The 26,035-nt window shown below is 43.4% G+C and overlaps 1 protein-coding gene and 1 long non-coding RNA gene across 10 annotated transcripts in view; both read right to left on the bottom strand.

Annotated features, from left to right (window-relative positions):
- Positions 1–26,035, bottom strand: part of MTSS1 (MTSS I-BAR domain containing 1) — a 162,134-nt gene that overhangs the window by 109,572 nt on the left and 26,527 nt on the right. For all 9 annotated transcript variants that reach the window (XM_042254143.1, XM_027972910.2, XM_004011648.5 and 6 more), the window contains one exon: positions 24,403–24,476. In XM_042254143.1, coding sequence (XP_042110077.1) covers positions 24,403–24,476 — 74 coding nt within the window. The remainder of the gene's footprint in view (positions 1–24,402; positions 24,477–26,035) is intronic.
- On the bottom strand, positions 353–18,182 carry LOC132657210 (uncharacterized). Its single transcript, XR_009595045.1, has 2 exons — positions 13,514–18,182; positions 353–13,463 (listed from the first exon to the last, which is right to left on the bottom strand). It is a non-coding gene; the product is annotated as an uncharacterized LOC132657210 (long non-coding RNA).

Raw genomic sequence — 26,035 nt, 5'->3', positions numbered from 1 at the left:
CAAGGGGTTATTTAGCAAATACTCCAGGCTCTGTGGGCCGGTCAGAATCTGCTCCTTCACTCTACCGAGGCCGCACAAAAAAGTGGTCACAGATCGACCGTGGACAGAAAGGAGCTGGCTGTGTTCCAATAAAACTTTACAGATGGACTTAAAAATTTGCATTTCACATTAACTGTCACATGTCACAAAATATGACTTTTCACATTTTTTCCAATTATTTCAATTATTTAAAACAAACGTTCTTAGCTCATGGGCCAGCAGCAGGCAGGATTGGGCACAGAGGTTATAGCCTACCAACCCTTTAAATTATTGATGCCAGCTTTTTAGGGATGCAGTGTATATGATTTTCTCGTTTTTCTTTTTCTTTAAGAGGAGAGGGAGGCTCACAGATCTGTGTAAAGCAGGACAGAACCAGGAAAAGGGAGGGTTACAACAGTATATTTCAGAAAGAAACCACATACCTCTGTTACATAAATCCCAAGACAGTTTGAAAACTCTTTTAATCACCTCTTGGCAGAGGACCACGAATTTTAAAATGTGCCTTTTTACTTCTGAAAGTTAAAAGTTTCACCCCCTTCTCTTTGAAAAAGGAATGTAAGAGACATATTATCTGAATGAGATCAGCAACTCACTAGATGCCTCTGTGTGTTCACTGGTCACACTGCTGGATGTGAAGGACATCAGAAAATATCTCTCCTCCTAAAGGTCTTTGGGAGCTTGGCTGGTGGCTCAGATGATAAAGAATCCACCTGCAATGCCAGAGACCCAAATCCAATCCTTGGCTTGGGAAGATGCCCTGGAGAAGGGCATGGCTACCCACTCCAGTATTCTTCCCTGGAGAATTCCATGGACAGAGGAGCCTGGCGGGCTATAATAGTCCATGGGTTCACACTTTCACTTTACTTTCAAAGGTCTTTGATCCCCAAGAGCTTTCAGGGGTACAGCCCCAGTATGGAGGTGACAGATTAGGGTTGATCCCTCCCAAACCATACCAGTTGATTCTCCCTTTGATCCACTGCAACCATTTTAGAGATGATGTTAGCTCAGGGTTAGCAGCATACATGTTTATAAAAGCAACAAAGTTAGCATAGTCCTGTAGGAACAATTCCAGGCTTTAAAATACTGATTCTGCCATAGCTCTGTGACCCTGGGGAAACTAATGAACTTCTCCAAATCCTTCATCCTATAAGAACACACATAAAAGCAAGTTTCTCAAATAAGCCCAACACTCTGGTGCAGGGTCTGGTAGGCACTAATTCATCCTCTCATTCAACAAAGGTTCAGTGAGCCCCTACAATGTACAGGCCCCCGGCACACAATGAACAAGGCAGATCCAGCCTCCAACCCTGAGACTTACAGACCAGTGGTAACTCATTGGTTTTTTTCATCAACAACAAACATGCATGCCAAAACACTCCTTAAACTACAAAAGGCCTACCCGTCCTTCACTTTCTCTCCTTTTAATTCCACTTCAACCTGCAATTCTGAGAGTGACACCAGCTTTGCAACAATCACAGACTCAGATCAGCACATACGATCTGTCAGGTATCTGCCATTTTTGCCTGATTTCAGGAGACCACTGACATCCGAAGAGTTAAATGTCCCTAGGGACTTCCCTGGGGTCCAGTGGCTAAGACTCCGCCTTCCAGAGCAGGAGGTGTGGGTTCAATCCCTGGCTAGGGAGCTGAGATCCCCCATGCCTCACAGTCAAAAAACCGAAACAGAAAATATAAATGATATTGTAACAAATTCAATAAAGACTTAAAAAATGGCTCACATTTAAAAAAAAAAAAAGGTCTTAAAGAAAAATAACCATTCCTGATTGAGGCTATTCTTGAGAAACCCTACAGCAAGTGCTAACTCATGGTTGTGCCAAGGCAAAGTCTGAATCCCTTCCAGAGATCATGATATGCTGCCCTCCAAGATGCCACTTTCATGTCAGAAATATTTTAAACTGAAGGGATTTGAGAACCAGCAGGTGCAGGAAGGACTCACTGACCTCGGAAGGAGGGATCCAACCAAACAGACCTTGCTGTGTTTCCCCAGTAACTACCCTTCACTCACTCCCCGAGGGCCCATCATGTTTTCCCACGACTTTCCACTCTTCATCAAACTAACTATAAAAACACTCAGGTTTAACCGTTTCTCAGGGTCTTCATTTCCCTACAAAGTCTCTCGTGTCACATAAAACTTACATTAAATAGATTTGTATGCTTTTCTCTTGTTAGTCTGTCTTGCATCAGGCCAATTTACAGGGCCCCAGCTGGAAAACCTGAGAAGGTAGTAGAAAAAGACATGTTTCCCTCCCCTAGAGAGGCAAGGGTGGTTTGGGAGGGCCAGTCGTTTGGCTAGTGAGTAAGCCAAGCTGAGCACTGGCATGTCAACTCACGTTTGTTCTCCTCACTTAACAAATGGTTGTATTTAATCCCTGCAATTGCTCTAAGTCAGTATAACCATATTTATTGACCATGTGTAGAACCTGAAAATAACGGCACACTGGAGACTTTTTTAGAATTTCAAAACCCACAAGGATCTTGTGCTATCAGCATCCACTGTTCAGCAGTGAAAGCAGTGGCTCCTGACCTCAGCTGCAACCCAGGTGCTTCAGAAAATACTGATGCCCAGGCCCCGCTTTTGATGAGTTAAATCAGACCATCTGGGAGTGAGGCCCAAACATCAGGATTTTTTAAAGGCTCCTCTGAATCTTTGGGTAGAAGTTGGAAAGTGACAGCCCATGGGCCAAATTTCATTGGAAAACTCTTGAAAATCAGAAGCTCTCCCATAATTCTCAGATTTTGGCTGCATCCACAGCTGCGCTGCCCAACATGGTAGCTGCGAATCACCATGTGGCTCTTTAAATTAATTCAATTAAAACAAAATTAGGAATTCGATTCCTCAGTCATACTAGCCACACTAAAAGAACCCAAGGGCCACATGTGGCTGCCATATTGGATGACACGGGACACGGGACATTTCCACCATCACAGCACTGTTCATAAAAATCCAAGAATCGAGGCCCAAATTCCAACAATACAACCCTGGTCAGAGGGTCATTTGTCTGCTCCAAACAGGGTACACGCTCTCTTGCTGGCAGGCTGGCTACATTCATTCATTTACATGACCTTCCCATCCCTTAGACATCATATGGAAACCCTGCCTAGACATTACCCTGCTAAATAAAACCTGCCCAAGGGCTTGATTAGACAGATTCAAAGTCTTCATCTCTAAAGCCTAACACCATGAGTTGTATGTTTCCTTTCTCCTTCCCTCCCTCCATCTCCTGGTTTTTGCTAACCAGGAGGGTTAACCAGTATGACAACAGAGTCTACCTGACAAGTGGCCTTCTGGCTTTTGGAGTTGGCCTCTGCATGCTGAACATACACTTGTCTTACATGGTTCCCTGTGCTTTGAGAGATCAGGTTCATCCTCTGTCTACCAGAGAAGACTCAGGAATTCATACTCCAACACCCGCGGACACAGTCCCTTTCTCCTTTGAAGGACAGGCGTTAAGGGACATGCATTCTCTCCCATTCTGGACAGTTAGCCCTTCTGGGCCCGAATCCTTGTCTAATCTGCTTTAGAAGCTCTTTCCAGGAGCTGGCCCTGTCCTCCAACCATGGAACGTGCTCAGACTGCGTTGGCTGAACCAAAGAACCAACTGTCATTTGGTAACAATGGAAAACCTGGATGCAATGCAAAACCCCACAATATCAGTCAACTTGTAACTCCTCCATATCCGGGCTCAAAAACGAACTTCAGAGAATGCCAACAGATGATTTACAGATTGTGAACATCTCAAAATTACCCACACTTTCACAACAAGGCTTAAGTGAAAGAGCCTGGAAAGCTGTGTAACTCTTCATTGGGCGAAAATTCATACAACACTTTATACCTGGATTTAAGCAGGACTAAACCCAACAGTCATCCTCAAAAAGGGAATTAAAACCTCACACACCCACTAATTCAAGATTTAATTAAAATCTCCTCTAACCACTGCCAAGACATTCTTTACATTTAGTCTTTTATTATCCTCTCCAGAACTTTTCTTTTTTAGGATCTAGGGTTAGCAAAACAGTGAGTCGGGTTCTCCCAATTGCTATTTATACACTAAGCCTGGGAAACACACAGGGAAAATGAAGAGTCCTATGGGAGTTTCAGTTTTCAGTACATAAAGCGTGAAAGACAGAATGGGCCCCTTGGAGGGGGGGTTTGAATGGCAACGTTTCTCCCACTGGTTCAGACTACATCCTAGAACATGGCGCTTCTCCCAAGCAGAACTCAGCCCCCAGCTCAGTCATCAGGCACTGAGATAGAGTACCAGGACTCTGTCTGTCTCTCTATTGCAAGACTCAAAGTCAGGCAGTCTGGACCAGGAGAGGGATAAGCCACCTGCAAAAGACCTTCATCCCTCCAGACATCAAACCTGCAGGAGCCTGGGTCACCCAGCTGTGGCCTCCGCTCTCACCTAAAAGTGACAAAGAAGGAAGACTTGTGCAAGGATGTGCTGAGAGAGGAGCCCCTTACTCCAAGACAAAGGTAGGAAGGAGGATTATAAGAAGAAACAAAGGCTATTTATATGCCAGAACTAGGGCACTTAGCTTCCAGAATCCAATAACATTTCTACTGTATTAATAGTATATCATATACCTATTACACTAATAGTATATTATCACAATACTTCTATTATAGTCATCTCTTTGAAAAGACACCCAGAAACTGACCACCAAAGCACTCTTCATAGAGAAACTTGACAACCTGTTACATGCCTCAGAGAACAAGAGAACATTCACTGGGGCCAGGCACAGGTTTCTACCGAATGAATGAAGGGCACGCCCCTCAGCCAAGCAGGAGAAGCTGCAGGAACTCCAATCACCACCCTCACTGCCTTTAAGACCTCACCATGGTGGTGGTATAGTCGCTAAAATGTGTCCAACTCTTTGTGACCCCATGGGCTTTAGCCCACCAGGCTCCTCTGTCCATGGAATTCCCCAGGCAAGAATACTGGAGTGGGTTGCCGTTTTCTTCTCCAGGGATCTTCCTGACCCAGGGAATGAATCTATGTCTCCTGCATTAGCAGGCTGATTCTTTACTGCTAAACCACCAGGGAAGCCTCCAATGCCTTGCTATATCCACTTGTTCTTATCCAGCCCTCCTTCCTACAGGAGGAAAGCTAAGCCAAGCCACAAAGACCCTCGAGGCCAGAATGGTGGTTTCCTTAAACCACAGCAAAGGAACTACCGAAGCACAGGAAAGCAAGTCCGTGATCTATTCAAGGCCACCTGGGGATGCAGCCACAGAGCACAAAGGAGGAAGGTTCCCCCCACACCTGTGCCCAGCCCCCCTGCAGTGAATTCCAAAGGTCAGTGTTAGAAACAAAAAGGAGGATTGTTGTGTTCAGCCTCCTCCCAAATGAAAAGCTGGACTTTGGAATCCTTACAGACTGTCGAGCTCAAAACAACACAGGGAAGTGCTGTCATACTTAAAAAAAAAAAAAATGATAAACTCAAGTAACTAACCTTTCACGTGGTATCACCAATCCTCTCTCAGCAGAGAGAAGAGCTGGCCCCAAGGCTCCTGCATGTGGTTACACTGGAAAAGCTATTTCAGGCATGAAAGGGACTCTTCTGCACCATTCCCGGTTGTTGCGTTGTTGGGGTGTGTGTTATTTAAAATATCCACAATGAAAATGTACACATCCTGCATATATTTCATACTGTTTCAATGACAGGCAATCTGACCACTGTTTAAAATCAACACCACCCATCTAAGAACAACTCTCCATAAAGATTAATTCATACAATCTATACCAAGCACTCAGCACAGTGCCTGGTACGTTCATGCGTCCTGATACACAGGTAAAAGTGAAACTGTCAGGCTCTCAGTCATGTCCAACTCTTGTGTCCCCATGAACTGTAGCTCACCAGGCTCGTCTGCCTATGGAATTTTCCAGGCAAGAATACTGAAGTATTTCAAGAATACTGAAATACTGAAGGGCTGCCATCTCCGCCTCCAGGGGATCTTCCCTAACCCAGGGATCGAATCCCAGCCTCCCACATTGCAGGCGGGTTCTTTACTGTCTGAGCCACCAGGGAAGCCACTGATACATAGAAGCTCTCCTTATTTATAACAGCAGCATCTGAAGGCAACTGTGGACCAAGCATTGAACTCTGCCCTTTACACACAGTCTCAAAGACTCTTCCCCACAACCCTGCATAGGTGCCCTTATCAAGTCCAATTTACAGATGAGAAAACAGAGGTACACAGAGGCTAAGCAATTTGCCAAAGGCCATGTGGCAAAAAAAAAAAAAAAAAAAGGAGCCTGTGATTTAATTCAAATCGAAGATTCTTTGCCAGCGTGCTATGCAATTTCTTAACTCTAACGACAGGGCAGCATGCGCACCAGAATAATTTACTGTCTTCTCCATTTCACGCTGCAATGATTTTTGTGGTCGTTTTCATGTGGAATGAGAACAGGGTGGGGAAGCCATTTATCAACATGTGCCCATCACTGTCAGAGGCCATCAGCAGCCAAAAGCAGCCTCCCTCATGCTGGGCTCAGCCCTACTACGTGACAGATTTTCCCTGCAGCCTCAATTCCTGCAGGCTAAGAATACACCAGAGAGTAGGCTGGCGCGGCCAGTCTTGGCCCCTGTGATGTAGAAGGAAGCAAGTGAGGACATCAGAAACTGTCTCAGTGAGATGGTCAACCAATGGCTAGATGGGCACACTCAGGACTGAGGCAATGCAACATGGTGGAGAAAAGCCTGAAGGCTTGGGAATCAGACCCCAGCTCACCTCCTGCAGTGGTAGGACAAGAAGCTGCCCTGTGACTACAGTGAGTCAGCGAAGCCACACAGTGAGGGCCGTGGTGCCCACCCGATAGCAATCCCATCACCTCCAACCCCATCACCTCCATGACCAAGCCAAGAGTGAGCTTCAGCTCCTTGGAGGGAGGGCCACAAAGTGACCGAAGCCTTGGGATCCTCAAGCACTGATCATCTCAACAAATGGAATCTTGCACCTGCCAACAGCAGAACACTTTAGAGAATGGAAATGATCTTTTGGTTTGCGGCCATGGCCAAAATTTTGAGACCTCAAATGCAATCACGAGGGTAGAAACAGCCGCAATAAAACCAAAACCTTTCATTATGTTTGTTTTTGTTCCCTAGACAAATGAACTGTAAGCTATTTTGCATTCTTTTCAGCTTTTTTTTTTTCCCTGATACGATGGCTATTAAAAACAATCTCTAAAAAGTCTTTGTTTGAGCATCAAAATGAGACAGCTGGGATACTGGCATGAGGAAATGTTCAATCTTGTCATTCTGCAAAAGGAATTCATATTCATAATTAATGATGCTTTTGTCTATGCCAGAAAGAAAATCTAGAGGCTCAACTATGCTTAAGTAAATTCTACCCAAGCCAACTGCAATACAATTTTATAAATTATAGAGCAACAAAGAAAAACAAGATTTTATGACTTGTGAGCATAAAGAAAAGGATTAACAAGGCAGCCATTCTTCAAGGACAAAATTGGGGTAAAAATGTTGATTTCTGAAAGGACAGTTACATTTACTTTCTTCTCCGTATAGGAAAGAGTAACCAAAAACTTTGCATCCTAAGATGTGACATCATTACATGTATTTGAAAGACTCAACACCTCTCTGTTCCCAAAGGCACCAGTCAACCACACCACCAGGTACAGAACCAGTCCACCATTACTAGCCCAAAATGTAAACTAAAAACTAACCAAGATGAGCAGATAAAGTACAAATTACCTTTGGTTTTAGAGGCATTTCTATGGCAATATCAGCAGAGAAGAAACCCCTTAAACGAATTTCCTTAAAGATAACTTTTCCTACTTTTCCCACTAAAGAGCCATTGAAGAAATATACAAAGACAAATCAAAGTTAAAATAAAAGCTCATTTCATTCATTCAACAAAGTTTTATTTCATAACAGCCATGTTGTTGTGTAGTCCCTAAGTCATGCCTGACTCTTCGGCGAACCCATGGACTTGTAGCCCACCAGGCTCCTCTATTCATGGGATTTTCCAGACAAGGATACTGGAGTGGGCTGCCATTTCTTCCTCCAGGGGATCTTCTCGACCCAGGGATCGAACCCATGTCTCCTGCATTGGCAGGTGGATTCTTTACCCCTGAGCCACCTGGGAAGCTCAACTGTCACGTTAGGGGCTGAGGAAATAATGGCGAATAAAACACGAAACACTGCCAAGGAGGCTGCCAGAGGAGGTGAAGGGGTTTGGGGGGCAGGGGGCAATAAATGTTTAATGGACCTGGTTTTTGTTTTTTGTGGTGAAATACACCTCCATAAAATTAATCGTAATTATTTTTAATTAAGATTTTACTTCTTTAAAGCAGTTCAATGTTCACAGCAAAACTGAGGAGAAGGTACAGAGATTTCTCATATATTCCCTGTCCCAAACACACACAGCTTCCACAACCGCCAACATCTACCAATAAAGGGGGTGCATTTGTTACAACTGATGAATTTTACACAGATACATCATTATCCAAAGTCCACAGCTTAAAATTAGGGTTCATTTTGTTGTATGTTCTCTGTATTTGAACAAATATTTAAGGACATGTATCCATTACATGGTATCACACAGTATTTTCACTGCCCTAGAAGTCCTCTGTGCGGTATAAGCACTTTTAAGGGTACAGTTCAGGGGCATTCAAATACACTCACGTAGTTATACAGCCAGTAACACTACCCTCCCATCTCCAGAACTCTTTCATCATCTTGGATTCGGGGTCTAACTTGGGGTGAGGAAAGGGCTTTGTCCATGGGGTCTCAGAGAGTCGGACACGACTGAGCGACTAAACTGAACTGAAGGGCTTTCTGCAAATAGACGAGGGTGATGGCTGCACATTCCTGTGAGTGCACTGAAGGCCACTGCATCGTTCCCTTTAAACAGGTTAATGTTGTGCTGTGTAAATTTTGCCTCAATTTTTTTTTTTTAAAAAAAAGGAACAACAGTGCCAGGCATACCACCAGCTCACTGTTTGTTGATGAATGAATGAGTCCTCGTCTTGGAGAAGCTCAAGGGTTGGTAAGGGAACATCGAGAGGGCAGCAGAAGGCCAGGTTCAGGGCTTAGAGCAGAGCAGGGCAGCTCCTAACCCCTCTGAGGACGGAGAAATGCATCACCAGAGGACAGACTGCCAGAAAGAAACCCTAAGGGATCAGCTGGAGTATGCAGGGGGAGAAAAGGGAGAGGAAGATTCCAGGCACTAGGAAGGTGACAGATTCCCTATCCCTGGATGTGAGGGAGACCGCTTAAACACTCAACGTTCATCACACAAACTGGTAACTATGTCAGGCGATGAGTCAATTATATTAATTAACCTTGACTGTGGACATCACAACATACAATATGTATATGAAGTTATCATGCTGTAGAACTTTTTAAAAGATCTCACTGTAGTACCGAAACATACACAATTTTCATTTGTCATACTTCAATAAAGTAGGAAACATTTTAAAATACAACATTAAAATAAAAATTGAAATTCATTCATGTTCTCGTAATACCCTAAACTTAATGAACAGTATAATAATTATTCAGTTCAGTTCAGTCCCTCAGTCGTGTCTGATTCTTTGCGACCCCATGAATCGCAGCACGCCAGGCCTCCCTGTCCATCACCAACTCCCAGATTTCAAACTCATGTCCATTGAGTCAGTAACGCCATCCAGCCGCCTCATCCTCTGTTGTCCCCTTCTCCTCCTGCCCCCAATCTCTCCCAGCATCAGGGTCTTTTCCAATGAGTCAACTCTTCGCATGAGGTGGCCAAAGTACTGGAGTTTCAGCTTTAGCATCAGTCCTTCCAATGAACACCAGGACTGATCTCCTTTAGGATGGACTGGTTGGACCTCCTTGCAGTCCAAGGGACTCTCAAGAGTCTTTTCCAACACCACAGTTCAAAAGCATCAGTTCTTTGGCACTCAGCTTTCTTCACAGTCCAACTCTAGTAAGATGTGGACTGGTCACAAAGTTTTATGCACAACTCAGCATGGTGGTCATTTCCCAGATGAAACCATGCATGGACCATCAAGTTTCTAAAATCCTAACTGAGTTATGAATAATTTAAAGCCTAGCTTAAATGAACCAAGCTGTCCATGACTACCTTAAGAGAAAGCACAGCCACAGGTCCATTCAGCTGTCAACGAACACGACCTAAGCGGTCTTGCTCAGTGGTTCTCCACCAGGGTCATTTTGCACCCCAGAGGATATTCAGGAATGGCTACATATTTTTGACTTTAATAACTGAAGGGCTGAGACGCATTGATGCTGCTGAACAGCCTTCAACACACAGGACAGCCCCACACAACAAAGATTTACACAGCCCCAAATGTCTATAGTGATGGATTGAGATTCTAAATTCCCAGGTGATTCCAAAATACATCTGATCTCAGAGATGCAAAGAAGGTGGATTGATGGGTCCCAAGGAGGGGATGCATACACACCAGGCTTTGCTGCTGCAGAATTGTGTGGCATTTTAACCAAGGCACTTCAAGTCACCAGCCAGTTCCCCCTGTTTGCAGAATGGGGTTCCTACTACCTTCCTCAATGAGATTGAGCAGCTGAAGGGCTAGTTGAGAGCCTCAACAGGTAGAGGGCCCTCAGAAGACCTTCAAGGTCAAGGCTGGACTAAAATCTCAGCCGCCTGCAATAGTCAAAGACTCCAAGGTACTTCACTGTTTCTAAACAGAAAGCACTCCTGATATTTGCTTTATACAAACACATTTGGAAGAACAAACACCAGAGCACAAAGGCATCCATCTAACAAGGTTGGAGGCAATTTTATTATCCTTCAATCTCTGGAAACAGGAGTTGGTTGATAGGCAGTAGGAGCCTGGCACCGGGGATCGCTGTGTCTCCTGCACAGACATGCTGTAAGCCCACCTGTGGCCGCTGACCGGCAGGACCGCCACCACCCCTGGGAGGTCAGGGGGTGTGTTTGCACGGCTCATTATGTCCTCTGGTTGCAGTATAAGCGACACATCTTGCTTTAAATCGTATTATCCAAATGAAGTCTCGCTCTCTCATAATCAGCATCCCCTTTCAACAAGCACAGATGGCTCTCACGTGCTTAAAGGGCAAACCGAGGGGCAAAAATTCGGACGAGCTCTCCAGGCGTTCAGATCTGGCTCTCCAGGCGGGTTCTGAGAGAGAGGAGGATGAAGCAGGCACACGCCAAGAGCTGAAGATCTTTTGTCTGCCGTCAAGCCCCGTGGACAAACTAAATGGGCTCAACCAGAGTCAGTGGGAATAAAGCCGAGTCAGCCTTACACGCCCCAAAGAGAAGCCCGCAGGTCAGCAACACAGGAAGAAGGTCTCCCTTTCACTATCTCCTCCACAGTCTCTTTGTATTTTATCAGGTACCTTTGGCCATATTCAGAGAACGGTACTACCCCACTATAGATCACATTAAAAGGGTACATTTTAAAGATCTCATTCTGCCTTAGCTAAAACAGTATTTTCTTTTTTATTTGTAATCACTCAGCTTTCCCCCTCCCCTAATTTCAAAGGTGGTGGGGAGTGGGCAAGAAGCAGCATTGCAGCTGACTGTGAGATGCACTCAAATGCAGCTCTCAAGGCAAGCACCACCCAGCGGCTCCATACTGGTCTCCATGGTAACCAGGGTCCCTGGGCCCTGGCACTCACAGCAGGAAATGCTGCAGATTTCCAACGCAGTATCTTTTCACTAGACATAAGATGTCCCATGGCGATTTTAAACATTTGGGAATCGAAAAACACTGTGTGTGTGTCTGTGTATGTATGTGTGTGGACTGTATGTGTGTGCACGCATGTAGGTGCGCACGTGCACATAGAAAGATACAGTCACAAAATTAAGACAATGTAGATGAAAGAAGCCGAGCTGTTATTACAGATAAATATGCTTCTGTCAAACCTAACAAATTATTAAAACACAAGAAAACAGGCTGTCAGACACTTACACATACATACGAGTTAAAGGAAAACAAAATCATCTTTAATAAAAAAAGAACTGCAATGGAAGTGGAAAACTGCTTTGGAAAACCAGATGACCAAGGATTCCACATAAACAAGCCAACAAAAATCTTGACTAATGATAACCAACTGAGAGCCCAGGACAGAGCTTTTTCCCATAGCTCATGATCTTTCCTACTTGAATGGTCTCAACAGGCGAAATTAACAAGTGGGCCAGGAGGCTTTCAGGGAAAACATGGGACAGAAGGCCCTGCTCTAGAGTGAGAATCCCGCTGTCCCACCGTGAGCCGAGCAGCCTCAGGCGAATGACCTCAGCTCCCAGCCTGCCCTGTGAAAATGAAAAGGTTGCACTAGATACTATATGGTCTAGAACAGACCTCTCCACCTTCTAAAAATAAAAAACCAAAGCCTTATGTTAAACAAGACAACAGACCCCAGGTAATTGTCATGTCAGGCCATAGATATGTTTCCAAAAGTAGTATATAAAAATCAAATTTCTTCAAGATGTACCAAGAGAATTCATTGCCAGATTCCTAGTGACAGAAGACCTTTTGAATATTCTTTCTCTCTTCTCTGAGTGACTTCCCAACACCAGATCTTTCCTCCTGCAAAGCACACAAAAACAGCTAAGGTGAAAATTTTAGTTCATAGCAGCTTTCACATTTCGTGCATGTTTTCAGGCAGGGGCTTTATCAGAGCAGAGGGGACACAGCTACACGATCAGACAAAATAGACTTGGCCTAGAAAAACACTAGTTTGACAAGTGCAAGGGTCTTCCAAGGCACCTCTACACTCCAAATGGTTATTTTCACAACAGCAGAACAAACCAAGTTCACAACTCTATGGCAAACAATCTTCTACAAGCATTGTTTAAAAAAACAAAAAATGCCTCATGTGTATGAATTGAAATAACTGCACTTTTTCATGAATGGTAATTTATGTTTTACGAAAGGTGACTGTGTGTGTGGTTAGCAGGATGGGGTAAAGGGGAATTAGTTATTTTAAGCCAAAATGAAAAGCAAAGGGGAAAGAGCTAGCGGGGAGGAGGGTGGGAGGGTCCCCACTGCCCCAGGCAGATGGCCCTGCAGGCAGCTGGAAGCATGGAGCTGCTGAGTAAACCACTCCATTATGCAAACTGCCTATCGACACAAACAAGCGTGCGCACAGACCGGCTCAGTCACCCATAAAAACACACATCCCCTCCACGCTTGGACCTTCCTCCCCACTGCCGCCGCGTAATTCACCAGCGTTTATTACAGCTGCGGGGGTTAAACGGTACGGTACGCATCATAATTCAAGCATCGCCAGGGAAAAGAAGACAAAAGGAGGAAACACTGCTGACTTCAGGGGGAGCAAATGCTTCTCTTGGTTAGTGGGAGGACGAGCTTTAACCGGACACTCAGCCACTGGTGTGGGATTCTTCCATCCCGAGCTCTCCCTGAGAGAGGACTTTAGGATTCTGGGGACATCCTGCCCTGGATAACGTGGGAGTCAGGTTAGCGACCTTCTGGTGAGCACACAATAACTGTTCAAGTGTCATTCTGAGAAGATGCAGTGAAAAGTCAAATACCACCTAGGCGGGACACAAGGAACCACAAGGAAATGGCCCATCTCTGGCAACTGTTGCTACCCAGCCAAAGATCAACAATAGTAACCACTTGTGGAGCGGAGACCAGTGCTGCTGTCAGAGGTCAGTTTTAACATTAGTATCAGTGAGGACGGAGAGGAGGGATTTTCATTTCAGCAGTAGTGATAGTGATGTCAGTTCACTATTCCAAACTTCCTGAAATACACAAATTTGCCCATCAGATACATAAAGTCTCCATCTCCCAACTCCTTCAACCCCCAAAAAGGGGAGGGACAGAAAGTGCTCAGAGGTTAAAGCGTCTGCCTACAATGCGGGAGACCTGGGTTCGATCCCTGGGTCGGGAAGATCCCCTGGAGAAGGAAATGGCAACCCACTCCAGTGTTCTTGCCTGGAGAATCCCATGGACAGAGGAGCTTGGTGGGCTACAGTTCACGGGGTCGCAAAGAGTCAAACACGACTGAGCGACTTAACTTTCTTTTCTTTCACTTTAGAAATTTATTAAATGAAAATACTCAGTAAATATGTGGACTTCTTTGTCATTTCTAGTCCTTACCTACAGTGTGATCTGTAGAAGAAAAACTGTTTAAAATACACTTGCCACCTTACTGTGCTAGTCTCAATACCAAGTCTATAATATAAAACAGACCAAAGAATACCTTTAAGAAAATGGAAAATGGTTAAGACAAACTTGATATTCATAGTGCCATCAAAAAAAAAAAAAAACTGTTTTATCCTAAACAGAATATGCAGGATTAAAGGTATTGTGCTAAACAGTTAAAATACTCAAGGTCTATCAGAGAAGACTTGCCTGCAATGCAGGAGACCTGGGTTAGATTTCTGGGTGGGAAATGTCACCTGGAGAAGGAAATGGAAACCCACTCCAGCATTCTTGCCTGGAGAATCCTGTGGACAGACAAGCCTGGCAGGCTGCAGTCCATGGGGTCGCAAGAGTCAGATATGACTTAGTGACTAAATCACCATCAGAGTAATAAAACACCAAAATAATGAAACTCAAAGCAAAATGTACATTTATCAACTCATTTTAAAAGGCATTAAACCTTTTTATGTCACCACTTACTAGGTCAATGTTAGCTCCTTGAAACTGTATTTACATAACAGGCATACAGTTTTAGCTAGGTTACATATTATTAGAAACAGCAGTAATTTACAAGTTTTTTCACACTTCATATGATTGAAACTCATAAGTATTCAGTATAAACACAGATGCACATATACATACTCAAATTTGAAGTGGCTTGAGGGGCTTTAAGGAAGTTAATGAGGCTGCTCAGACTCACTGTTTAGTCGCTCAGTCATGTCAAACTCTCTTGCGACCCTATGAACTGTAGCCCTCCAGGCTCCTCTGTCCATGGGATTTCCAAGGCAAGAATACTGGAGTGGGTTGCCATTTCCTTCTCCAGGGGAACTTCCCAACCCAGCAATCGAACCCACATCTCTTGCATCTCCAGCATTGGCAGGCAGGTTCTTTACCACCGAGCCATCAGGGCAGCTCTGTTAATGAGGCTACGCTAAAGCTATTCCAGGTTTTGGTCCCCCCAGAGCCCTCAGCAAAGTCGTACCCATATCAAGGATGAGCTCTGCATAGAAACCAGTCATCCTGGAACATAGAATTTGTATCTCTGTCATTTTAGGCAAGAAACTGCTAAGACCAATCTAATGCTTTAATTCTTTCAACTAATAACATACACACACACACACTTGTGTATATATATATATGTTATATACACAGGTTGTTATATATGCTATAGATATTGGTTATATAGATACTATGTGTATAGACAGACACAAACACACACATCCTCACTAAAAGGATTACAGCTATAAAGCCCAATTAATAAAGGACTGTACAACCCAGCATTAAAATTGTTCTCTGCATCACGGTTAAGAATATTTACAAATAGTGAATACATAACAGTGAGGTGGACACTTAGTCTTGGCTGCCTCTGAATACACTTATTATTCAACACTAGGTAACTTTATGTTGAGTCTACAGAGTCTGTTAATATGGATTCATTTTGCCAAGTTATTTCAAATAACAGAGATACACCAACAGCAATCACCCTCCTCAAGTTCATGAAAATTACTTAGATGCACTTGGAAGGAGGCAACAAGCAAAAGGCTGACCTAATGTCTTAAAAGCTTAGGCTTCATCACAAAATAGTTTTGTCAAGCTTGTCCCTTTTTTCTGCTCCCATAAAGAGCCTTTCCCTAATCAGCCCCCTTCCTCATAAGATGTAAATTTCACAGATGTGTGTATGTTTGCATATGCATATCTGTACCTGATATATAAAAAGGGTAAGACCGCCTTCCCTTCTTAAGAACCAATTACCCCCTGCCCCTTTGGAACGATATCTTATCCATCGTGAATACATGAAACAGACGAAACAGACATGCTATAAAAACAAGTGGGAAGCATTCACTGTTGGGAATTATTATTGCTTACAGGCCTGTCTAAATTCTTCTGCCACCCACTGACCCAATGCCTCAGAAACAGCACCTCTTTGCATTGTTTACCAGGTACCTAGTAAACTCTCAATACAGCAGAAATAAAACAGAATAAATCAGGTGACTCATAAACTAGTACATTTACTGTTAAAGGCAAAATAAGCCTTTCTTTGTAGACACTGTTATACCCCTTACATCCTTGCTGTGTTATGTGGTAGCTACTAGGTATGTGTGGCTGTTTAAAATTAAAATTTAAAAATTAGAAATTCAGTTCTTCGATTATACTAACCAGGTTTCAAGTACTTGATAACCTCAGGTGGCTGCTGGTTATCACACTAGACAGTGAAAATGTGTAGCACTGTCATCACCATAGAAAATTCTATCACAGAGAATGGCCCTGGCCCAGCCTAAAAGCTCCACGAGGCCAGGACCACACTGGGGTCACTCCCCAGAGCGCACACAGGACACGTCAAGTTCTGGCATAAAGCAACACAATTAAAAAGAGACAAATGAGAAATAAGAGGGAAAGGGTGGCTTTGTCTTGGCCTTGCCAATTTCCCACTTTAATCAACTACAAATATTCTTATTTTTCATAGCTTTGTTCTTATACCCCACACCCACCCAGAACACAGCAATGAGAATTTTCAAAATGTAACTACCAGCAGAACAAAATTGGCTTCAGGCTTCCTCGGAATAATTCATGTGAATCAAAATCAAGAGGTCAAATTCAAAACCGCGAAAATGAAAGGCAATAGAGTTTCTAGGTCACTGTCAATACAGTCTGCCCAGATTCATGTTTTAAAATGTCAGAGAATACAGCTGCTGGTCCATCCACTCTGTAAGCAAGATACAAAGTACTTCACTTGATCAGTTTTTATTTAACAAATCAGCAACTGCTTCCTGGGCATCTATATGTGCCAAGGTTCCAGAGCTTGGCAATAATTTTAGTTAGAGCCTGTGTAACGTTGTCAAGGTGCCCCTGTGAGAACCATATCTAGACTCTGAGTAAAATTAACAGCAGCCAGTTTTCTGTAATACTTTGAGGCTCCAGATGCTTTCTGCTAGGTTCCTTTTGCTCCCCAATACTTCTAAAGCCTCAACTGGAATAAGATCATCAGAAAAATGAATATATTATCCTTGAATGTTTCAAAACCATAAACTTGGCTTTTAAAGAAAAATTACAACGGAGCTGTTCCCTCAAATACTCATAAGGGCTCTCCTCTTTTAAGAATTGTTAAGGACAATAACCAAAAATGATTAAGGAACCTGAACTGGCCTGACTATAAAACCATTTTAGTGATCAACACCCACATTTAGAGACCAGTAGATTGCAGTTTTATACCTTTTTCTTTTTAATTAAGTGAATGAAACTGTCCAGGATTCTTTAAGGTCATCTTCAAAGAATATGCAGTTCCAGGCCTGTGAAAAAGTTTTTTTATGACCTATTTTGGGGGCTTCCCCATTGGCTCAGCAGGTAAAGAATCCTCCTGCAATGCAGGAGACACAGGAGATGCACGTTTGATCCCTGGGTCAGGAAGGAAGATCCCCTGGGGAAGGAAATGGCAACTCACTCCAGTATTCTTGTCTGGAAAATCCCATGGACAGAGGAACCTGGTGGAGTACAGTCCATGGGGTCGCAAAGAGTTGGACAAGACTGAGTAGGCACAAGCACAATGGCCTTTTTTGTTATTTTTTCAGTTTGTGGCTGAGTAGCTTCCTAGGTAGAAATCCTGCCTTAATTACATGAAAGAGAGTTCAGGTCTGAAACACTGAAGTCAATCCAGAAGTTAAGGGTCAATGAAGTTTTAGTTAAACAACCTCATTAAAATAAAACTTGTGGGCAAACAAAACCAGTATGGCTGCCTCTTGGAAATAGCTTGCCAGCACCTCCTTCCCAAAAAGGAAGATTTCCCCTTCTTTTCCAACTCCAGCCAAGAGCAGACAGCTGCCATCCATCCACCTGCCCACTTCCTGTGACCCCCATCACTGATGTGCTGGGCCCTCTTGGGCAACATTGAATTATGAAGTCACATAATCCAGAGACTCAATCACCGAGAGGGGTCCCAAGATTTGAATTCTGAACTCCCAAGTGGAATCTGGCCAAAGACCCCACGTCACCAGGCTCCTGCCTCCAGAGATGACAGCCTTCCTCACCCAGATCCACCAAGGACTGCGCAAAACGTGGTCTGCACCTTCCTAAATGCCGGATACTTATTAGCACTTGGGTACCTGGGTTCCTCAGAGAGCAGCAGGACCCAGGCCCTGCCCTGGAGGTGGCTGAGTCTAGCGGGGAAGATGGTGACCACAAGGAGGCAGAGGAGTGAGACCCCATTTACCCTGGGGATGGAGGAAGGAGGCGGTGAAGGCAAGCGTTTCACAGGCAACCTGACTCTTAAACTGGCTCTAGGAAGATAAGCCAAAGATCCTCAAGCATCTAAAGGGGGTGGAGAGGGGGTGGGCTGGGAAGGGCACCCTGGGTATGGAACGCACAAGTGCAAGAAGAAAGGGATCAACAGTTTAAAGGGATTCGGGGAGCCAAGGGCATTTTTTTGTGGGTGGAACTGCCGGCCGTGGGCAGAGATGTCACTGGGCAGGTGGGTGACAGCAAGATGGTGAGAGGCCTTATTGTTCTGGGAAGCCTTTAAAAAAATCTAAGGTGTCTAAGCTCCACTCAGTTAATCAATAACCACAGGTATAAGGCAGGACTCTGAAATCTGTACTTTTTTTTAAAACTTTTTATTTTACATTGGAGTATAGCTGATTAACAACATTGTGATAGCTCCAGGTGGACAGCCAAACAACTGAGCCATACACGTACACATATCCTGTGAAATCTGTAGTTTAAAACAAGCTTCCTAAGTAGTTACGATCCATCAGTGACATAAGGAGAGCATAGCATTTATCACACTCTAGAGGAAGAGCTTCCCTGGTGACCCAGATGATAAATAATCCGCCTGCAAGGCAGGCGATCCCTGGGTTGACAAGATCCCCTAGAGAAGAGAATGGCAACCCACTCCAGTATTCTTGCCTGGGAAATCCCATAGACAGTGGAGCCTGGTGGGCTACAGCCCATGGGTCACAAAGAGTGAGAGATGATTGAGCAACTAAGCACATACTAAAAAACATCACGTATTTTTATGAACCACAATTGCTTTTATTCAGTTTGAGTCCTGGAGACTGTCTTCATCAGTTCACAGAACCTCAGCAATCGGGCTCACTGTTTAAAGTCCACTCGATTGTCTTGACCTCACTGGGTGTCCTAAAAGCTCCAGCTTCCATCTGCCCTCCTCACGCACACCCTGAGGGTCTCTTCTAACCATATTTCTCGCCTAACCCGCTCACTCTTTATCCTCCGCTTACCTCTGCTTCCTTTGTCCCCCAAGCAAAAATCAGAAAACTGTAAAGATACTACAGAAAAAGAAAATTTAGACTGTCCAACTTAATTTGTATTTTAAGATTTAATAGGGACAAAGCAATATCTTAAATTATAGAATATTAGAGCCAAAAAAAGGTTACTTACAACTATCTAAGGCCCTACTAGATCCTGGGAAAACCCCTTTTACAAATGGGGAAATCAAAGCCTGAAGAAGCGAAACAAAATTACTCAGGGTTACAGAGCTGGCCAAGCAGAAGACAAACAGAGCACCCAACTTTTGACCTAGTCGTCACTTCAAGGAGCTACATAGATTGGTTTATTTTCAATACAATCAGGATTAATAAATTTAAAAGCAAACTTAAGGGACTTGCTTGACGATCCACAGGTTAGGACTCCACACTTTCACTGCCAAGGGTGTGGGTTCAAGCCCTGGTCAGGAAACTAAGATTTCCACAAGCCATGCAGCCAAAAAAAAAAGCAAACTTAAGTTTATACTAAACCCAGAAGCTTCTTACATAAAGCATCGTAATTTAGTTGTTAAAATCCAGACTCTGGGCCAGGCTCCAGTCTCCCCACTTCCAAGCTATATGACCTTGGTTGGTTTAGATAAGCTCTCTTCACCCAGATTTCATTATCTAGAATAAAGATCATAAGCACTGATCTCAGAGAGCTGTTCTGAGAATAAAAAGACTCACTTCATGTAAAGCACATAGGACAGAGCCTGGCCTGTGTTACGTATTCAACAAAGGTGATTAGAGACCATCTAGTCGGCCGGGATCCATTTCCTTCCTTCTTGGAATCTTAAACTCCTCACTCTGGGTCTTGTGCATCGTCATCTCAACATCCCAGAGATGGTTGTTCAAAGCTATGAAGCAATTACAGAAGCATACAGAGGCAGCCAGAAATGAAAGTCACACAGCATTATGCTCTCCAAAGGCCCTTGCTGACACCAGCAAATGACGCAGTGGCCTCGAAGGGCCAGTGCTGACTCAGACGGAGCATTTCATCAGCAACGTGCCCCTGCCTTGCGGTGAGAGGCGGGTGAGGGCCTGGCGGGCACCAGGCTGCACGCGTACAGGTGGAGGAACACTGCTCCCCAGTACCCACCACCAAGGGCTGAGAAGCCTCCCCCACACCTCTGTGCTTTCTCTTTTCTTTAAGTGACTCAGACAACTGTGCCCCAGTCAGTTCAAACCACTCCCATGATAGCCCATGTGCTGGTCCATCAGGGACACGAGGAAAATGGAGACCCTGCTTCACAAAGTCAGGCATTCTCTGTACACCAAATGCCAAGACACTAATTCTTTGTGGCCAGTAACAGGCAAACAGGTGTAGTTTCATACTGAGCACAAGCTGTATATTCATTCCAGAATGCAAAGATCAACAAAATACAGAACTGTATGTATTATGGTGTTAACTCTTAAATTCCATTATAGTTTAATTATTAACCTAAACATACACATTACAGTAGCAGCTTATACTCTTAAAAAAAATGAACAAAACAGCTCAAATTTATTTCCACATTCATAACTACTTAACAATAGTTACAGGACTGGATTAACTTTGCTGTCATAATGACTAGCATTTAAAAGATTTTTCTAAATAAATTATTTTCACAGCCAGTGCAAAATATTTGCTAAAAAGGACAAAAATCTTTCAGAGCCATTTCCTCTGGGAAACAATATGGAATGCTAATATTTTGGAAACCAGAGACCCGCTAGTTTGAGATTCTGGATGCCTGTCCAAAACAGACACACATAAGAATAACTGTTACTCCCTTCCCTTACTTAAAACAAGGGCTCGACAAACACTGCATCGCAGGCACTAAGCAGCCTTCTCTAGCGGGCGAGTGGTTAGCAATCTGCCTGCCAGGGCAGGGGACATGGGTTTGATCCCTGGTCTGGGAAGATCCCACATACCACGGGGCAATGAGGCCCCTGCTGAGTCTGTGCCCCCTAGAGCCCACGCTCTGTAACCAGAGAAGCCACTGGAATGAGAATCCCGGGCACCGCAACAAGAGACAGCCCGCATGCAGCAACAGAGACCCAGCGCATCCAAAAATAAATGAACGCACTAAGCAAGACACCGGACTCTCCACAGTGTGTGGATATCAAACTGCAAACTGTGTTAGAGCTGCAGCCTGTAACGACTGTGAGCCAAAATATATCTCCTGCTGACCAAAACAGCTTGAAGCACTTTTTAACAGATTCTTCATTTCCCTGGAGATGCATACAACCGTTAAAAAGAGATTACCCATAGATCTCTAGAAGCAAGTACACAAGGGTATCAACTGCAGTGAATAAGTGGAGATAATCTAAACATCCCCGAATAAAAGGACGATTAAACCATGCTATATCCACACAAGAAATTCCATTTGGTGGCTAGAAAGAACGAGGTAGATTCTCTAGGCACTGACATAGAAAGATAATTATAATATACTTGGAACTAAAAGCACAGAAACAATGTTTCTCATGGGCTACCTTTTGAAAAAGATCTTAAAATATATTTTATTCTATATATCAATTTACATGTTGTTCTATGATTAATTTTTCCTGCTACATGTGTTTAAGAATGCAAAAAAAGTCTATAAATGACATTAAATCCCATCTCTGCAGAGGGTACTCCCAGGGTAGATTTTATATACTTTGTTACATAACTTTTTTTAAACTAAGGAGCTTGTTCTGCATTTTTCAATTGTTAAGGAAAAACTTAATAAAACTAATTTGACATTTAATTGAACATCAGATGTGCCTTCAAGTTTCTCTCTTATGGCCATAAAATATACCTTTCTTGGTGTCAACCATACATTTTTTCGGTCATGTGAGTTCTCACACTCCTACATTTAATAGAAGTTATTTCCTTCAAATGCATATAGATTCTAGACATCTCAAGATGTAAAGTACTGTGGCAGTGCTAAAAAATGACCTGAAATCAGATGGTTTAAAAATAGATCCAAGTAGGGATCTTGTTCACTTGACATTATTCGTCTTCTGTCAAAGACATCGCCTCCAAACTCCTTCTCTGCCTCCACCAGGACCACAGAGAGGTTAGTCCGGTTTCTTTTCCCACAAACAATGGTTTTTCCTCCCTTCAACCATGAGAATTTGCAGGCCCTTCAGTTTCCCACCAAGAACCCTTCTCGGTAGCAACTTCTGCAAAAACCCAGGTTCCTGTTGCAGGAAATTATGGACAATCAGAGAATACCTTTCTATTCCATCCTCTAGGTTCTACTGAGTAATTAAACATTAAAACTTAAACTTATGAATCACAGAGCCTCAAAAATGCAGTGCCAGATACTTAAGTTATTATAAAATAATAGAGCAACTCTTTAAGAAAGACACACTCTGATGGTCATTCTAGAGAGACATCCTTATGACTGGTGAGTCCAGTCCCAGATGCTGCTGCAATGGAAGAAAATATGATAAAACAGACCCAACAGCACTAACAGCAGTGAACACTGGCATGAATATCATATTCCTCTTTATACTTGTATATTCTAAACATTTCATAACTAACACACATATGGTATGTAGAAAGTTTTTTTAAGGGTCTTAAGAAGATACTGGTTAAGACCCTGGTCAAGCTGACAAACCAGATGGAAAAACCAACCCTCTGGGTCTCCATCACATTCTCCCAGGGAACCTTTGAAAACTCCACTGGCATCTTGGAAATGAGGAGAAATATTACCTCTCCTGGGAGAACTTCGACTCCCTGAGCTGAGCTAATTGCTCACTTTTCCATATTCCCTGAGCACTCTGTCCTACCACTATTCCCATACCAAACATGTTTTTTCTACAGAGATTCTTGATTTGCAGGTAGCATTCCCCCCACATGGAAAACTGCAAGCCCCTCCAGGATGCAGAATATAACATGCTGACTGTTGTGGTCCCAAAACAGTGCCTGAAATATCAGTAGTTTTCAAGCATCTTGAATGAGAAGAGTCCTCAATGTAAATTTATTTCAATATTTAATTAAGCACCTATGATAAATAAGGACGTACTGAAGTCCGCTAGAGGTACATACCCATTGTGGGCTTCATAGGTTAACTGTTGTGTGACTGGGAGCAAATCCACCCAACACCGGCCCCTGACACCCATATTTTCCAATGTCATCATGACAATAACAAGAACAGACCTGTAGCTGTCAGTGTACAAGGAGACCCAGAAAGAAGGCAAAAAAAAAAAAAAAAAGCAGAAGAGATTCTCTGTCTCGGAATGAAATGGGAAGAACCCCCCTTTGAATGAGGGTCTCTAGGTTATGGGTAATGTCATACTTCTAACGATAGTGCTGGGTAGAGAAAGATTTACTTGCTTCTCTACAGACCTTTCACAGGTTATAAATATTCTTTTCCATGATTCAATAGTCACTGAAACCAATACAAATTTTCAAAAGAATTCCCTCTGTTCACTGATTTAATAAACACACTTCAAACATCTACTGTGTGCCAAGTGCTATGTTTTGGGAAAGTTCAGACAGGCACCAGTCACAGTCTACACCTTGAGGGGTTTGCAGTCAAACATGGGAGACACATACAACACCATAGGATGCTACTTATAATAGGTTCCCTCATTTCATGGGAACCCAGGAAAAAAAGGTCTAACCCATCATTCTCACTGCTTCTCATTCCACAAGGGAATGAGGAAAATCTTGAGACGACACGTATGAGGAGGGAAAAACAAATTGCAGCCAAACACACAGCTCAAGACTCTGCAACCAGCACGTCGTTAAAAGTGATGACAAGCACATCAAGCCATCTCAGGCATAAACACTGGATCCTTTTGGTTTATTTTTCCTTCTTCTCATGCGCTTTATTATCTGGAGAATGATTTGCAGCATCTACTATGCAGAATCCCCCAGTTAGAAATCTATATATTTTTAAATATGAGTCAGCCAAGCTCTGATAACTTGAGCTCCATCTTCGTGTGAAGCCGCCAAGGGTAAGAGCCCACATACTGAATGCCACCCCTCCATCTGCTTACCACGTGTGTTGGTGGCCATGTCAGCCACTTTCTGGAAGGCGTCCAAGAAGGCAGCTGCTGCTACTACTGCTGTCCTAAAATGCAAACAGATAACAAAAGCATGAGGGCTGTCTCACACCAGCACATGCGTGACAGCAAAAGGGCTGGAATCCCTGCCAGGGACTGAAAGTCACCCTCCAAGAGGGAAACCCTGACTGGATACAGACAACCATCGGCTTAGTGGACCCTTTTTTTTTTTTAATTGGAGTATAATTGCTTTACAATGTCGTGCTGGTCTCTGCCATACAACAACATGAATCAGTCATAGGTATGTGTATGTGTATATATCTTTATATGTGTGTGTGTATATATCTTTATGTGTGTGTGTGTGTTTCCCCTCCCTCTTGAACTTCCCTCCCACCCCCTACCCCATCCCACCCTTCTAGGTTGTCACAGGGCACCAGATTGAGTTCCCTGTGTTATACAGCAACTTCCCATTAGCTACCTGTTTGGCATATGGTAATGTATATGTTTCAAAGCTACTCTCTCAATTCATCCCACCCACTCCTTCCCCCACTGTGTGTGGACCTACTCTTTAAAGACTTTCCCCTATTGCACTGTACCCCAATAATGTATGGCTCATGCAGTACTAATCAACAAATGCTAACTATTCTTCCTCCTCCATTTCACCTGATGGTATAAAATTATCAACAAGTAAAATTTCACAAAGAAGGAAAAGACAGGTATTTCTACCTAAAAAGAAAAGCATCTTAAAAAAATATATAAGTGGTATGGCTGAAAGATACTTTAGAGCAGGAAAACAATATAGCTACACGGATTGGTAGAACGGATCTTGAAGAGACCTAGGTTAAACAATTCATCTTAGAGATGGGAAAACGGAGATCACCAGTTCATACCACAGCTGAGACTAGCAGCGTGACTTACAATCCCATGCTCATCCCACTACAGGATCCCAGCTATGTGACTTCCCCCCCTAAATCATGACTACAGTGAAACCAACATACTCTTTTTTCACGTTAGAATGCTATCTCAACAGCATCTCCTGAATTCCTAAAAGCTGAGACCAAGGAAGGGTTACTATCTCATTTACTTTCCTAGAAGTTCTCTCGAATTCTTCACATTCTCTTGAGCACTGGGAGATGCCTTGAGCACTTTGTGATCTACTGGTTCCTAGAATCATGGTCCAAGATGCCATTCAACAAAGTAATCACCATTGCATCCCAGGGCTGTGAACAACCAGGACAAGCAAGCCAGCCCCAGGCTCACTCACAAGAACCCGTACAACAGAGTTTACAGCCTGATGTTAACGTCCAAGTAGTTCACATATGAATACAGTCCTTATAGAGCATCCCTACTAATTAAAAGTTGTGAAGGAAGAAGATGAGAAAAAGAAAAAGGACTAAAAAGGGAAGAAGATGAGAAGAAGGATTTAAAAAGGAAGTTCAAAATGGAGGAGGGAAAAAAGAAAGAAAGAAATGACCTTTGAGCCTAAGCAAGGTAGCTTGGAAGGTGCTAGAAGTGGTGCCTAGGAAAACCTGGGCAATGGTCCCTTAGAGCCAAGCTTCAAAATGAGGCCTGATATTTTCCAGTAGAGCAAGAAAACATTCTGGTCAAAACACACACACACTGACTT

The sequence above is a fragment of the Ovis aries genome, chromosome 9, assembly GCF_016772045.2.
Source record: "Ovis aries strain OAR_USU_Benz2616 breed Rambouillet chromosome 9, ARS-UI_Ramb_v3.0, whole genome shotgun sequence".
Lineage (NCBI taxonomy): Eukaryota > Metazoa > Chordata > Mammalia > Artiodactyla > Bovidae > Ovis > Ovis aries.
Note: the sequence above shows the minus strand (reverse complement) of the source record. Positions and strands in the feature narration are given on the sequence as shown.